Source organism: Notothenia coriiceps, unplaced genomic scaffold, assembly GCF_000735185.1.
Source record: "Notothenia coriiceps isolate Sejong01 unplaced genomic scaffold, NC01 NC01_scaffold00037250, whole genome shotgun sequence".
Classification (NCBI taxonomy): Eukaryota; Metazoa; Chordata; class Actinopteri; order Perciformes; family Nototheniidae; genus Notothenia; species Notothenia coriiceps.
The window spans coordinates 13964233-13976816 of record NW_011369951.1 but is presented as its reverse complement, the minus strand read 5'-3'; the positions used below and the strand labels follow the sequence as shown (position 1 = coordinate 13976816).

General features: G+C 39.9%; 1 protein-coding gene across 2 annotated transcripts in view; it reads left to right on the top strand.

Moving 5' to 3' along the window:
* Positions 1–587: 587 nt before the first annotated feature.
* Positions 588–12584, top strand: part of LOC104967026 (LIM domain and actin-binding protein 1-like) — a 37059-nt gene continuing 25062 nt past the window's right edge. The window contains exons 1-4 of one of the 2 annotated variants that reach the window (XM_010796393.1): positions 588–772; positions 2773–2965; positions 4512–4557; positions 7598–8005. In XM_010796393.1, coding sequence (XP_010794695.1) covers positions 2841–2965; positions 4512–4557; positions 7598–8005 — 579 coding nt within the window. In that variant the 5' untranslated portion in view covers positions 588–772; positions 2773–2840. Of the gene's footprint in view, positions 773–2367; positions 2541–2772; positions 2966–4511; positions 4558–7597; positions 8006–12584 lie in introns of those variants that run through there. The other variant, XM_010796394.1, reaches the window with a different exon arrangement.

Sequence of the window (12584 nt, the reverse complement as noted above, 5' to 3'; positions counted from 1 at the left end):
AGATGTATGACTGTAATGACGTTTTCTCAGCTTGATTTTCTGACACCTTATGACCCACATGTCATATGACCTAAATCCTCCACCCTGTTAAAGTCAAGTTAAAGAAACAACCCAAATCTAAAAGGTGTATTGTAAAAACATGACTTTAAACTGGATAAATGCAACATTTGCAACAAATCACAAGTTTGTAAATGTATGGAAATATTTGGGATAATCTCAGTTCACAACTCCACAATATATATAGCATGTGGAGTTGTTTTAGACGTGTTAATGCAGACACATTTTACCCTCAAGTAGCATCTCAATTTATTTCTCTAACTCCCCCTTCCTTTGGTTTAGTGCAGTCATCCAGCATTGCGCATGAGTCACATCCTCTGAAGTCCTGACCTTGTGAGAAAGTAGGCAGTCAGTCAGTCACTCTGTAGTTTACTCAACTTCCAGGAATCCAGAGTGGGATCCCCCTCCCCCTCTCTGTCCTCCCCCTCCTCCCTGCTGCCTGTCTGCCATGTTGGCTGCTCGTCTCACATGCCTCCAGCTGCTGAGAGCTCACGCTGCTGATTGGACGAGCTCCTACCTGCCAGGTGGAGGTGAATGCTACTCCTTTCATTGGCCGGCAGGAGTTAAATAGGAGCGGTGGGGAACTCCTCCTATTTCCCTGTCTACTCAAAAGAAAAGGTGGCAGCTGCTGAGGAGTGAAAAGGAGAAGGAAATATACAAGTAGCGGACGACTGACAGACACATCAGGGAGGAAGAACAGCTGAGAAAGTCAGAGGTAGGCATTTTTAAATTATGACATCTTCCTTTTTTACTTAAAGTGGATAAATGTCAGGTTTCTTTGGATGTATTTTACCATGTGTTTCTTTGACGTTTGAAATCATACATGATATCTTATCACCTCTTTGAAATCAGGAAACTGTTGTCGTCTTTTAACCTCAGGGGTAATTTTATGGTGACACTGAGGACCTTTTTGTTGCCTTTGACACATGACTTTTAAAACTTTGCTTGGTCACTTTTACATGCTGCTTTGTTTGTAATCTAAACCTTGTGACAGAGGAGACCTGAATCGCACTCTGGGCAGAGTCACTATCATGCTTCATCTTTGTCTCCGAGACAAGTCGTGATGCTAAGCGTAAAATAGAGAGCGACTGAAGTGATTCTCAAACAATCGCTGTTGCCATTCTTTCAATGTGAGGATGTTCCTCCTTTTGTCATTTAAAAATGTTTTTGTATTTTAATTTGACGAGCCAAACTATTTTTCAAATTTGGTTCAGGGCATTTAAATGTATATCAATGGAAGAAAGTGATTAACTAATTAATTAAAGGAGGCAAAGATTGAGAGCGAAAGTTGCCAAATTATTGTGCTTGTAGAAAATGAAGCAGCAGATCCTAATTGGGGAACTCCCACAGTGGGTTGTAATTTAACTAATCACATATGACACGCTGTGGGAGGGGCCAACATCTCAAGCAAAAGTGACAAACATTTAATGGGTTTGGCTTTCCACATACACAATCTGCTCATCTCTTGTCTTTTAAATTGTAGAATATGTTGAAAAGTAAATGTATTGATACAGAAAATAGCTTTTATCATTAATTAATCAAATGCAAAGTACCTTCCTAGTTAGTTAGTTAGTTAGTGCAGATTAAAGAGCTTTACAGATGACTGACAAACTGGAAATAAGACAGAATAAATTGAGTCTGAAAATATAAATAGTTAAAAATGGGAGACCAATGCAATCGAGATACTAAAAACTATGAAAGTGTATTAAATTAATTTAAAAGTGAAAAATATGAATAATAAAACAAATTGTGACATTTACACTTGATAAATAAAATCACAAAAAACATCAACATTTTTCAAATTGGATGATAATATTACTAAATAAATCCAATAAAAAATAATCCTGCCTGCCTGAATAGCTAGGTTTTTTGTTTTATGCAGAAATGTCACATTCTGTCATAAATGTTTCTTGTGCAGTTATTTTAAAACTCCCAGTTGTTGAGTACTCTTACACAAAGGAAACAGTGTTGTAGAAACTAACGAGGCAGGAAAAGGCACAATAGTCCACCTGCTGGGTGACGTGGAGGCCGGAGGCTGTGCCCTCACCGAGCCGCTCGTCGGCCTCATTGTTTAATTCATCCGGAGCGTGGATAACTCACAGATGACAGTTACTTATTTATTACAAGCTGAATGGTCTGCCGCGTGTGTCTGCATGCCCTCGGCCTCAAGCCTCTGAAGTTGCAGAAGCAGGTAGAGACGTGTGTGTGTGTACAGGAGGGTCTATGTTGTTCTGCAGGGAAGGTGTCAGTTGTCTCGCTGCTAGTCGCCCTGCAGGCTCAGTTAGAGCACAGGGAACAGATGGTCGATGTCTGCGTGACGCGCTCTATTGACTTTCTAACTCAGAAACCGGGTGCAGGCTGCACGGACAGTCATGTGGCAAAAATATTGATTTCTGAGTGAGGATTTGTACTGAGGTAGCAGTCTAACTGGGACATCTGATTTAAAGCATGTTCAACTACAGACAAAAGTGATGAAAAAAGTGGTAAGGCTCTTTTTATGCTTGTGTTTAAGTATTCCTTTTAAGCATTGTAAGGTGTCCTGAAAGGTGGCTCCAATTAAAATGTATTATTTGTTTTATTCTGAAGCGTTATGTGCACATAAAGGGTGTTAATTTCAGCTTAAACTCTAGTCTTAACTCTTCAAAAGTGCAGAGGAGGACGTGAAATCATCTACTGCATGTGTTTAATCACTTTGGTTTTTCGTGTCCTTTTCAGAGTTACGACGTGTGTTCCTGGAAAACTGCAGAGACAGATTGATAGCTCAGACTAGACGTACAACAAAGATGGCCTCCGCCGCTCCGTTCAGCCGCAGACCGTGGGCGTCCCAGTCGCTGAGGGTCACCGCCAAGGAGCTGTCCATAATCTCCGCCCGGGGAAAAAAGAACGCCATCGCAGAACGCTTCTCAAAGTAAGTCTAACTTTAGCTCTCTCTGGCTTAGACCACGAGGGTCATTAATAATTCACCAGCAGCCACTTTGGAAATGAGGTCACCGGGCTTCCTCGAATCACTTTATTGCTAATCAGCTGTTTTTAAGTTTCCCCTTTTCTGTTAGAAAGTTACACCATCAGCTCAGTCAGTTCTGGCTCACAGACTTTGCAGAGTTATACTGATGATTGTATAAAAGCACCATCATCCAAAGCTTTTTCTCTTTCACTTGTTAAACAGATCAAGTTACTTATTTGTCAATTGAGAAGGTTACATAGGTCCTCTCCACTTTCTCCCTCCGACCACTAGGAGTTAGTACTGCTCTGTCTTCAGGGCTATACATCTTACAGCAGGGGTCTTCAATGTTTTCAGGCAGGTGAACAACATTCAGCTGGAAGACCCTCTGCGACCTACTCATACACTTGACTTGCATGTTAAACTGGGCCTACAATAGCATGTAGTGCCATGTGTAAACATACTTGTACATTGTACAAGCTATAAAATAAAAATGGGCAGCGTTGGATAACTGGTCAGCCGTGTTGTATAGGTGCTGGACAGTGATTCAGCAAAGGGAAACTAGCTCACATGATTGCACAAAGATTTTATTGAGAATAAGAACACTTTTTTTATTCTGTGTGGGAATTAGGTTTTGTGACAGTTGCACCATTTTAGAATAAAATAATTGTTTTAAGTACAATTGTGCAATAAAAGCTCTTGGAGCCGCTGGGACACGGCGTCACAGGAACAGGAAGTCATGAACGCATCATCAAAGTCGAGTACATATCAAAATTGTGTTTTTTTTTTAACAATTACACATTTCCTGATTTGTCTTCAAGTGTATTTTCAGACGCATTTTATTACAAAATGAAAAATTCTAAACCTTATCAAAAAACAATGAAATGGCAGCCCACATCCAATAACTTTGAGGACAGCTTGTTAAAGCCTAATAGTTCTTTTCTTTCTCAATGTGTGTAAGAAATGGTCAAGTTATTGTGTTCAGATGTATATTATAATATTGAATACTATTTAGAAACAGCAGGACATTTGTCACTGATCCACATCCTGTAAAATGCATAATCTTGTAACATATTCTCAAAATATACTATTACGTTTAAGATGTGTTGTAGTCTCACCTAATCCAATGCGATGAAACTCGAGTCACCTGATTGATTAGGAACGTTTTAGATATTTTGGTAATAATTGCAACTTTCTTGTCAAATACTAAAGGTTTTTCACTTCAGATCTCACTTTTCAAATTAAACGATTACAGAACATTTGATTGTAACTTTGATATCGCTTTGAAGCAGAAGTGAAACGTAAACATTGAAACCACTTCTCACTTCCTGTTCCTGCTCTGTATCTCAAAGTGGGTCACATGTTTTCCGTTTGTAATGCATGAAATGATCTAATGTTTTCGGAGCAAGGATACTTCATGTTATCTTTCTGGGTGTGTGGGTTGAGCAGCAGAATGTGGTGATGATTTGACACTAAATGTTCTCGAAACCCTCTTCCTCTTCCTCTTTCTCAGGTACCAGATAGCAGCAGAGGAGGGAAATGCAGAGAAGAAGAAAGCGGTACGTAACTTTAATTTAATATTACATATGTCTGACTATACTAATTCACAGTGGTTAAGGACATATTCAAATTTTTGACTAGTAAAAGTATTGATATTACAACAAATCTAAAAGTCCTGCGTTCGACTGAGCAAATTGGTACAGTATCAGCAAAATGTACTCAGGATATGAAGTAAATTCAGTATAAAGGTACTCGAAGGATACAATATAATGGAACTCCCAATATCCTGAAGAACAATATGTGGTTTGAGGATATATTAAAGGGTTCTGAATTTTAAGACTCTATATAAATATATTTTTTTAAAGGCAAGTAGTGTTCTAGCTTCTTGTGGTCCTTCTCCCGTAGTCATGCAGGTTTGTAGAGGAAATGACGGTTATTGAGAACAAAAACTGTCTTCTTTTTTTTTTTTTTTAAGTCAAGAACTGGTATCAGGAAGCAAAAAATGACTCATAGAAACTTAGCTTGGGCAAAAATGCCTCCGTAATTCACGAGCATATTAATTCTCTCGCCAAATTATTTAGTTTTACTAGACTTTCATAAGGTCACTCTTGGAAAGGTTAATCGAACTGTAATGGCGATTGAAGCAATGTGGTGTATTTGTGGCTGGCGTATTTGGACATAATTTCAGCTTCTTTATCAACAGTTGTGTAGTTCAAAGACATTGTACACCCTTCATCTGTATTCAAAATGTTGTACCTGGTATGAAGTTTGTATTCCTCATGATTGTAGGGGTGTGTGCACATTCAGGCTCACACACATCCTCACACACTCTCCTGTTGCTGTTATGGCAAGAGAAATCCCAACTTTATTATTATTATGGCATGCAGTTCTGTAATCACATCACAATCCAGCCTCAGAACGTCTAATCGGCTATAAAACACCTGCATGGACAGGCTGAAGTTTTATAGTAATGTGTCATATTTTATTAGATCATACGTTTTTTTTTAATGAAAACTTGAAGCAATTGGTTACTTTCAAACTGTTGTAGTGGAGTTAAAAGTACAACATTCTCAATGTAATAAGTGAGTATAAAAAGTAAAGTACCTCAAAATTGTACTTGAGTAAATGTACTTGGTTTCTTTTCACCACTGGTCCTTCATACTGTTGCTTTTTTGCCTTATAAGGCTTTGATGTAGAGTGAGGTCACCTGCAGGTAAACGTGATGACGGCGTGTGTAATTCCACCTACTGCCAGAGGGGGGAGACATAACATCTTTTTTGAAGGTTTAATGCATCTCATCATGTGGACATTTTTATTTTTTAAAAAGGGCTTTTAGGTTTGTTGCTCCTGTAAACGAATGACTGTTTTTTAGCATTTTCCTGGCATTCAGAAAATAAGGAAAATCAAAGTATAAAAGTATAAAAGTATATAAGTCGGGGTAGGTGTTGCTATCAAATCCATTTCCTAAAACAAACATCGAGGTCTTATCAGGAGATTATTTATCCAGGTTTAGCTTCTTTTTGAGCTTTGTTTTTTGGTCCGGCTCACACTCCCCTTTTACCCTTTCTCTCATTTCCTGAACTTATTTTCCCTCCCTCCCTCACCCACTGTCTCTGGTTCTGATTTTCTCTCCTCCCTCCGCCCCTCGCCCCCTTCACTCCCTCTCTGTTTCCTTTCCCCGTGTTGCAGGGGGGGTGGGCCGGTTACTTCATGCTGCTCTGATCACTTCTCAAGGCGCTCACATCTGGGACAGCTTGTAGCCGGGCAGCACACACACCCACACACCCACACACACATTGATTTTAAACAGACAACCCACACCGGACAGCCGTGTCTTCAGCGTCTCGCTCAGGTTTTTACTTTCTTCTGTGGTTTTTCCTAAAGTTTCCCAGCTTTTTGTTCTGTATCCAGCAGATTCAGGTTTATAGACTTGCATGCTGAGCAGCCCTTTGTCTTTTTGTTTCTCCCTTCTTTCAAAGGTGAAAGTGTTTGCTTGCATGATTTGCTGACAAAGTTGTGTGTTAGCTTAATTTAGAAGTGGGAGGATCAGGTTGACTTTGATAGAAATCATTGAAGCAACTAAAAACGACTTTTCAGAGAGCAGCTACTCGGTGGGTTTGTCTGCTCTGACAAAGCATTACCAGAAATAGTGAGTCATCCAATTTAACTTGTTGGTATGTGACTGTTTGTGTTGCTGGAGGTTTATCTTCTCACTGCTCTGTTGAAATCATTTATCCAAACTTCTTACATGCTCATATACTGCACATCTGCATCAGACTACTGCTGTTAAGCAATTTTCATATATCATAGATAAAAGTTAATTGAACATATCTGTGGTTTAGGATTGTGGGTCAGACAAGCTGAGCAATTTCAAAGACCTCGCCCTGAGTGTCAGGGATATTGTTGGCAGCATTGTTCATCTACTATGCTTGGAATAATGCTTTTTTTTATTGACTGACACAATAAGATGCAACATTGTTTGCCTTAAGTTTTCAATTGCCCGAAAACTAATTTGCAACTATTTTGAAAATCAATTGTACATGCGAAACATTTTGATGTCGCGATCAAATATGAATATTCGATATGTTTCTTAGTGGTAGTAAGCGAAGTATATTTAAACTGTTTCCTTGTGTTTCCAGTATATTGCAAAGTTTTTTGATAAACAATTGAGCCTTTTTAACTATTTTTCGTATATCTAAAGCCTGATCAATACGATTCCTCTGATCCGTCCTTATCAGGAACAAACGCATACTGTAGTTCATTCTAATCGAATTACCACAAGGATTCATTCGCCGCTGAAAATGGACCAATGTAATATTTCCTCCTCTTAGCATTTTATTTTTCCTACTGAAACTAGCCAAGTCTGAAACGTTATATTTGTGAGCCGTTTTTCAAAGATGTATGTTTTTAAGTAGTACTCGGTGCGATAGGAGCTGAGAACCACAGACTAGAGACAGAAATTATAAACTAATGCAATGTTCATTGATTTGGAGACAAAGCCACCTTTTTTATTTTGACCCAGGATTAAAATGCATTTAGGGTAATGGATTGAATTTTCTCGGAGTGTAAACAACAGCTGAGTGTTTCTTTCATCTGCAGGTCACAGAACCTCTTCCCTCCACACTGCGCAGCGGGAATCTCAGTCTTTTAAAGAAACGCTGGGAACAGCAGCAGCCATCCAGCCTCAGAGCCCAACCTCAGGCCTGCAACCCTCAGACCCTCAAACCTGCGCCCACATCACACACCCAGAACCACGCAGAGACCCTGAAGACCGCCCCACCCTCTCAGGACCAGGACATCGACCCGGAGACGCAGCTTCACTGTGAATCCAGCTCCCACCAGCTGCTGTCGGCTCTTCCTGAGGATCTGATCATGGAGGAGAAGCCCAGCAGAGAGTCGGAGGAGTATCAGGGAGCGCCGGCTGAAGTACCCGAATGTGAGAAGCCCAGCGTCCCCCTAAACAGCCTCAAGATGATGTTTGAGAAGGGAGAGAACCTGAGCGACAAGGTGAGGATTCAGATTTTGTCGTTGCACCGCACACACAGTGAATTTAAGAAATAGATATTTAATCCATCCTAGTAATTGGGGATAGTGGGCAACTATACAGAGCCTAGGGAGCATGGTGGGGGTCTGATGCCTTGCTTTAGGGCACCTTTCAAAGTCAGTACTTGGTCCATTCGGGGACTTGAACCGGCGACCCTCCGGTTTCCAAGCCATACAGACTTACTAACTGCCACTCATCTCAAATATGATTGGGGGGGGGGGGTTCTTCACCTGCAGTTTTGGAAAGTAATCGAGTACATTTACCCAAGTGCTGTTTGAGCATTTCCCTTTTATGTTTATACATCCAATGAAATCATTTAAAGAAAATATTGTCCTATTTTCCTTTCCTACATTTATTCGACAACATTTTAGTTACTTTGCAGGTTTACATTATTAATACAACACAGAACTCAACTTATGGATTCATATACCTGGCAATATATTAGTTTAATCTTGAATCATAATAACTAGTTTAAATAAAAGTCTGGCGGTCTTGGCACAAAGAGGTCCGAACCCTCCAGTGCTGTCATGCTGATAGTCACATGGTGCAGCCTCACTTCAGCATCATCTCCACACACCCACACACCCACACACACACACACACACACACACCCCCACACCCCCACACACTCAGCTGACTTTTTACATCTTCTCAGCGAGCATCAGTGGCCGGAGCTTCATGCACTGCGGGGTAGCTAATTGCTATTTGTGGAGCATAAAAGTTTAGGTATTTAACGTCCAGTCATGCATTGGCTGGAGGCGTGTAACATGTAAAGTGCTGGAGGTGTGACACGTTAACAAAGGCCACGCTGTGTTTCCGCAACACAGAGCGTCCATTTACGACAGGAAGAGAACATTACAGGCCCTTATGAGGCGTTAAGAGGCCGTTTGAGTGTTCAGTGTGTTTAACTGAGGACTTTGTGTTGTGTCCTCTGAACTCTACTGTTCTTTATTGATCAGGAAATATGACGACAGTTATTAAGGCTGCTAAGGTCAAGCTTTTGACTAGGGTCACATGATCGCCAGTCACGAATCCACACAAGGATCACTGAACTTCTCGTAGCTCTAGGGTGTTTTTGCAACAATCAGATCATTTATTTGGTTTTTCTACGACTGTTTTGGTTCCTTTCCAACCTTTTTATAGATTAAAACTGATATCCTTCAGATGTTACTCCTCTGAAGGATAAGGTCAAAAGACATAGGAGAAGCACACATGTGACTCTCTTTGACTTCGCCTGACTGGATGCACACAAGCAGCAGAGCAGACATCTCCTCCTGCAGCTCGGAGCCAACTCCCCGGGCTAACAAACACTCCCGTAAAATATTTGTCTTATTTTTCCAGTATTGTCTGCCAGACAAACGGGCTCAAACCTCACCTATCACCAATCATGCGTAAACCATTTTTTAAAATTTTTTTATAAGGATGATTTATATTTTTGACAAAGACCAACAAATAGTCCGTAGCTCTCAGCCCCAAACCCCATTGGTGCCTAGTTCGGGGAAAAAAAATCAATACACCTCATGTACAGCAAAGCTACAGCCACACCTGGTTAGCTTAACCACACCTGGTTAGCTTAGCTTAGCACACAGGTTGTAAACATCTGTACCTAAAATGGCCCAATAGGCTTTCAGAACTAACACAATCTACATGAAACTCATTAATGAACATATAGCCTAGCATCAAGTTTGTTTAACCCGTACTAATGCCTAAGTGTAAAATTGATTAGTCATAGTTTTAATAGAATATAATCCCTTTATTGTCATCGCACCAGGTACAACGAAATTCAAAAAAAGCAATCCTTGCAGTGCATTTCCACATAATACGAATAAATATATATCTATAAACATATGCTCACACATCCATACCAACATGCATACATGCCCGCACATAATTTAAATACAGTTATGGGAGCTAGGCTAGCCTTTTCCTCTGTTTTCAAGTCTTTGTGCTAAGCTAACTGGCTACTGGCTGGCAATGGTTTTCAAACTTGAATAAATTGTGCTTGCAGCTACAAATTAACACACATTTTGGATGTTCAAGTGATTACTCCAGCAATAAGATGGCAAATTGATTGATTAATACATTTATTTCTTATTAATACATTTATTTCTTATAAATAATTACAAAACAAATGTTGCAGTGCATAGTCATGTAAGAGAAATCAAAACAAAAAATGACATTCACAACAACAACATTAGCAACATAAACAGTCCACATCTAGTGTTAGAAAAGGAGTGAGAAGAAGTATAATTTATTTAGTCTCACCCCCTTGTCCCTAAATGATTTATTTATAATCTGCAATAATTATTATTAATCTGCTTTACCTGTTGATTAACATATACATACACCTTCCCCATCCCTGTACCTTGAGAAAATAATTTCTCTGTATTTCCTCTTGAACTGGTTAATGTCTGGACATCGCTTTAGCTCCAAATCACAAGACTATAAACTTCAGATAACTTTAAAAGCTCCCCTGGGACCCAGCACCAACAAAGGCGTGGTTATTGGTGAAAAAAGAGATGTGTAGTCAGGATCTAAAAAAGACAAAGTGCTGTTCTAACAAAGACGTTGTTTTTCCACTTCTTTCACTAAAACACTGACCTCCTACAGTATGTGGGAATTCTAAAAAGTGAGATCAAGGGGCGCTCGAGGGAGTTGGAGAGACTTTAACTGCATATTTGTCTTTCCAAAGGAGGGATTGTTTTAGGGGAATCCTCGAGCAGTAATACAAGATCTTTACAGTTCTTTTACAATGGCGTCCACTGTGGCTGGGGCTCGGCCTTCTTCCTCTTTGTTGAACTCTTATTCTCGCGGCAGATGATGTAATGTTGCGGCTCATGACTGCAGCTGATCTTCAGACCGTCTCCCCCTCTGGCCATCAAAGCTCTCCCCCTTCCCCCCGCCCCACCTCATTAATCATCCATAGTGTCCACTTTTCCACTCATTGGTCCTACTTCCATTCCCTTTTTGTTTCTCTCACCCCTCCCTTCTCCTCCTTCACCGTGATCTCCTGATATTCCTTTTTCATTAACTTTATAAAAACGCTGCTGCTTATTGTAGGCAAAAATCTCCATTTGTGGAAATCCATCTATTCATGTCCCCCTGAGGATGAATACTATTGATTTTGTTGACCTTTCTTGTAGCACCATTTGGTCTACGTCTGTTGTTCTGAGTAAAATATCTCAACAACTGGATAATGGTCAAGATCGGTGAACTCTAACAATCCCCTCTGGATTAATGGCAACATTTTGGTGATCCATCTTAAGGATGAATTTGTATCCGCCCAATGCTTTGATATATGACCAAATACTTGATTAGCTTATGCCATTCACATCGGGGATGTTCTTGTGACTAATTTCCCTATGAAATGTGTTTAAACTTGGACAGCACTCCATGTTTTGAAACCAGCAGGATCACAATGTATTCCTGTTGTGGCTTTTACACACGTCCTATGGGTTTGGCCTGCTCTTCTTGCGGGTTAACATCCACAAGCCTTCACTGAATGTGGTTAAACATTGCTCTTGTAGCATGGTCAATTTAAATGCCAATTTATTTCGAAACCATCTACATAAAGTACAGCCTAGCAAATGGAAATATTGCCAAAACGTGCTGGTTATTAGGGCTGCTCGATTATGGCAAAAATCATAATCTCGATTATTTGGGTCATAATTGAAGTCACGATTATTAAAAACAATTATCCATTTACTTTGAAAATATCAATTTATGGGAGAATTTTTTTTTGCACAATATGTTTTTAACAGTTGATTACCCTGAACTTTAAATATAATTCAACTGAAAAACCAATACAAAAAAAATGTATTTAAAAAAATAATCGTTATTTCGATTAAAATACGATTAATTGAGCGCCCCTACTGGTCTGTCAAATAGCCCCAATTCCCATCAGCTGTACTTTTGAGCTTAATGCTATAAAGCAAATGCTAACAACTTACATTAAAACGGTGAACAGTTACACATAAAACTGCAAAACCCTTGTTTATTAAAGTACCTCTTATCTTTATTAGCATTTCAATTATCATTCCTGCTGCAAGGTGCTGTGTTAACGGAGTGTCCTATTCTCTAAAGCCCCTGTGATGCACATTTTGATATTGGGATACATAAACAAAAGAACANTTAAAACGGTGAACAGTTACACATTAAAACTGCAAAACCCTTGTTTATTAAAGTACCTCTTATCTTTATTAGCATTTCAATTGTTATCATTCCTGCTGCTGCTCTAAAGCCCCTGTGATGCACATTTTGATATTGGAATACATAAACAAAAGAACATTGTAGTGTTAGCATTTAGCTGCAGCCTCACAGAGCTGCTAGCATGGCTGTAAACTATTTTAATTATCTCCCCCCCCCAGCCAGTATCTTCGTAGACCCCCTCCCCTCTAACTCCCCTCCTCGGGCCGAGCAAAGCATGAAGTCATGAGGCGCTCTGAAATTAATTGACCCCTCAGCCTGCTTTCCTAGAAAACCCCTCCCTCTCTCCTGCCGACACACGGCTCCCCCAAATACCCCTCCCTCTTTCCTCCCACT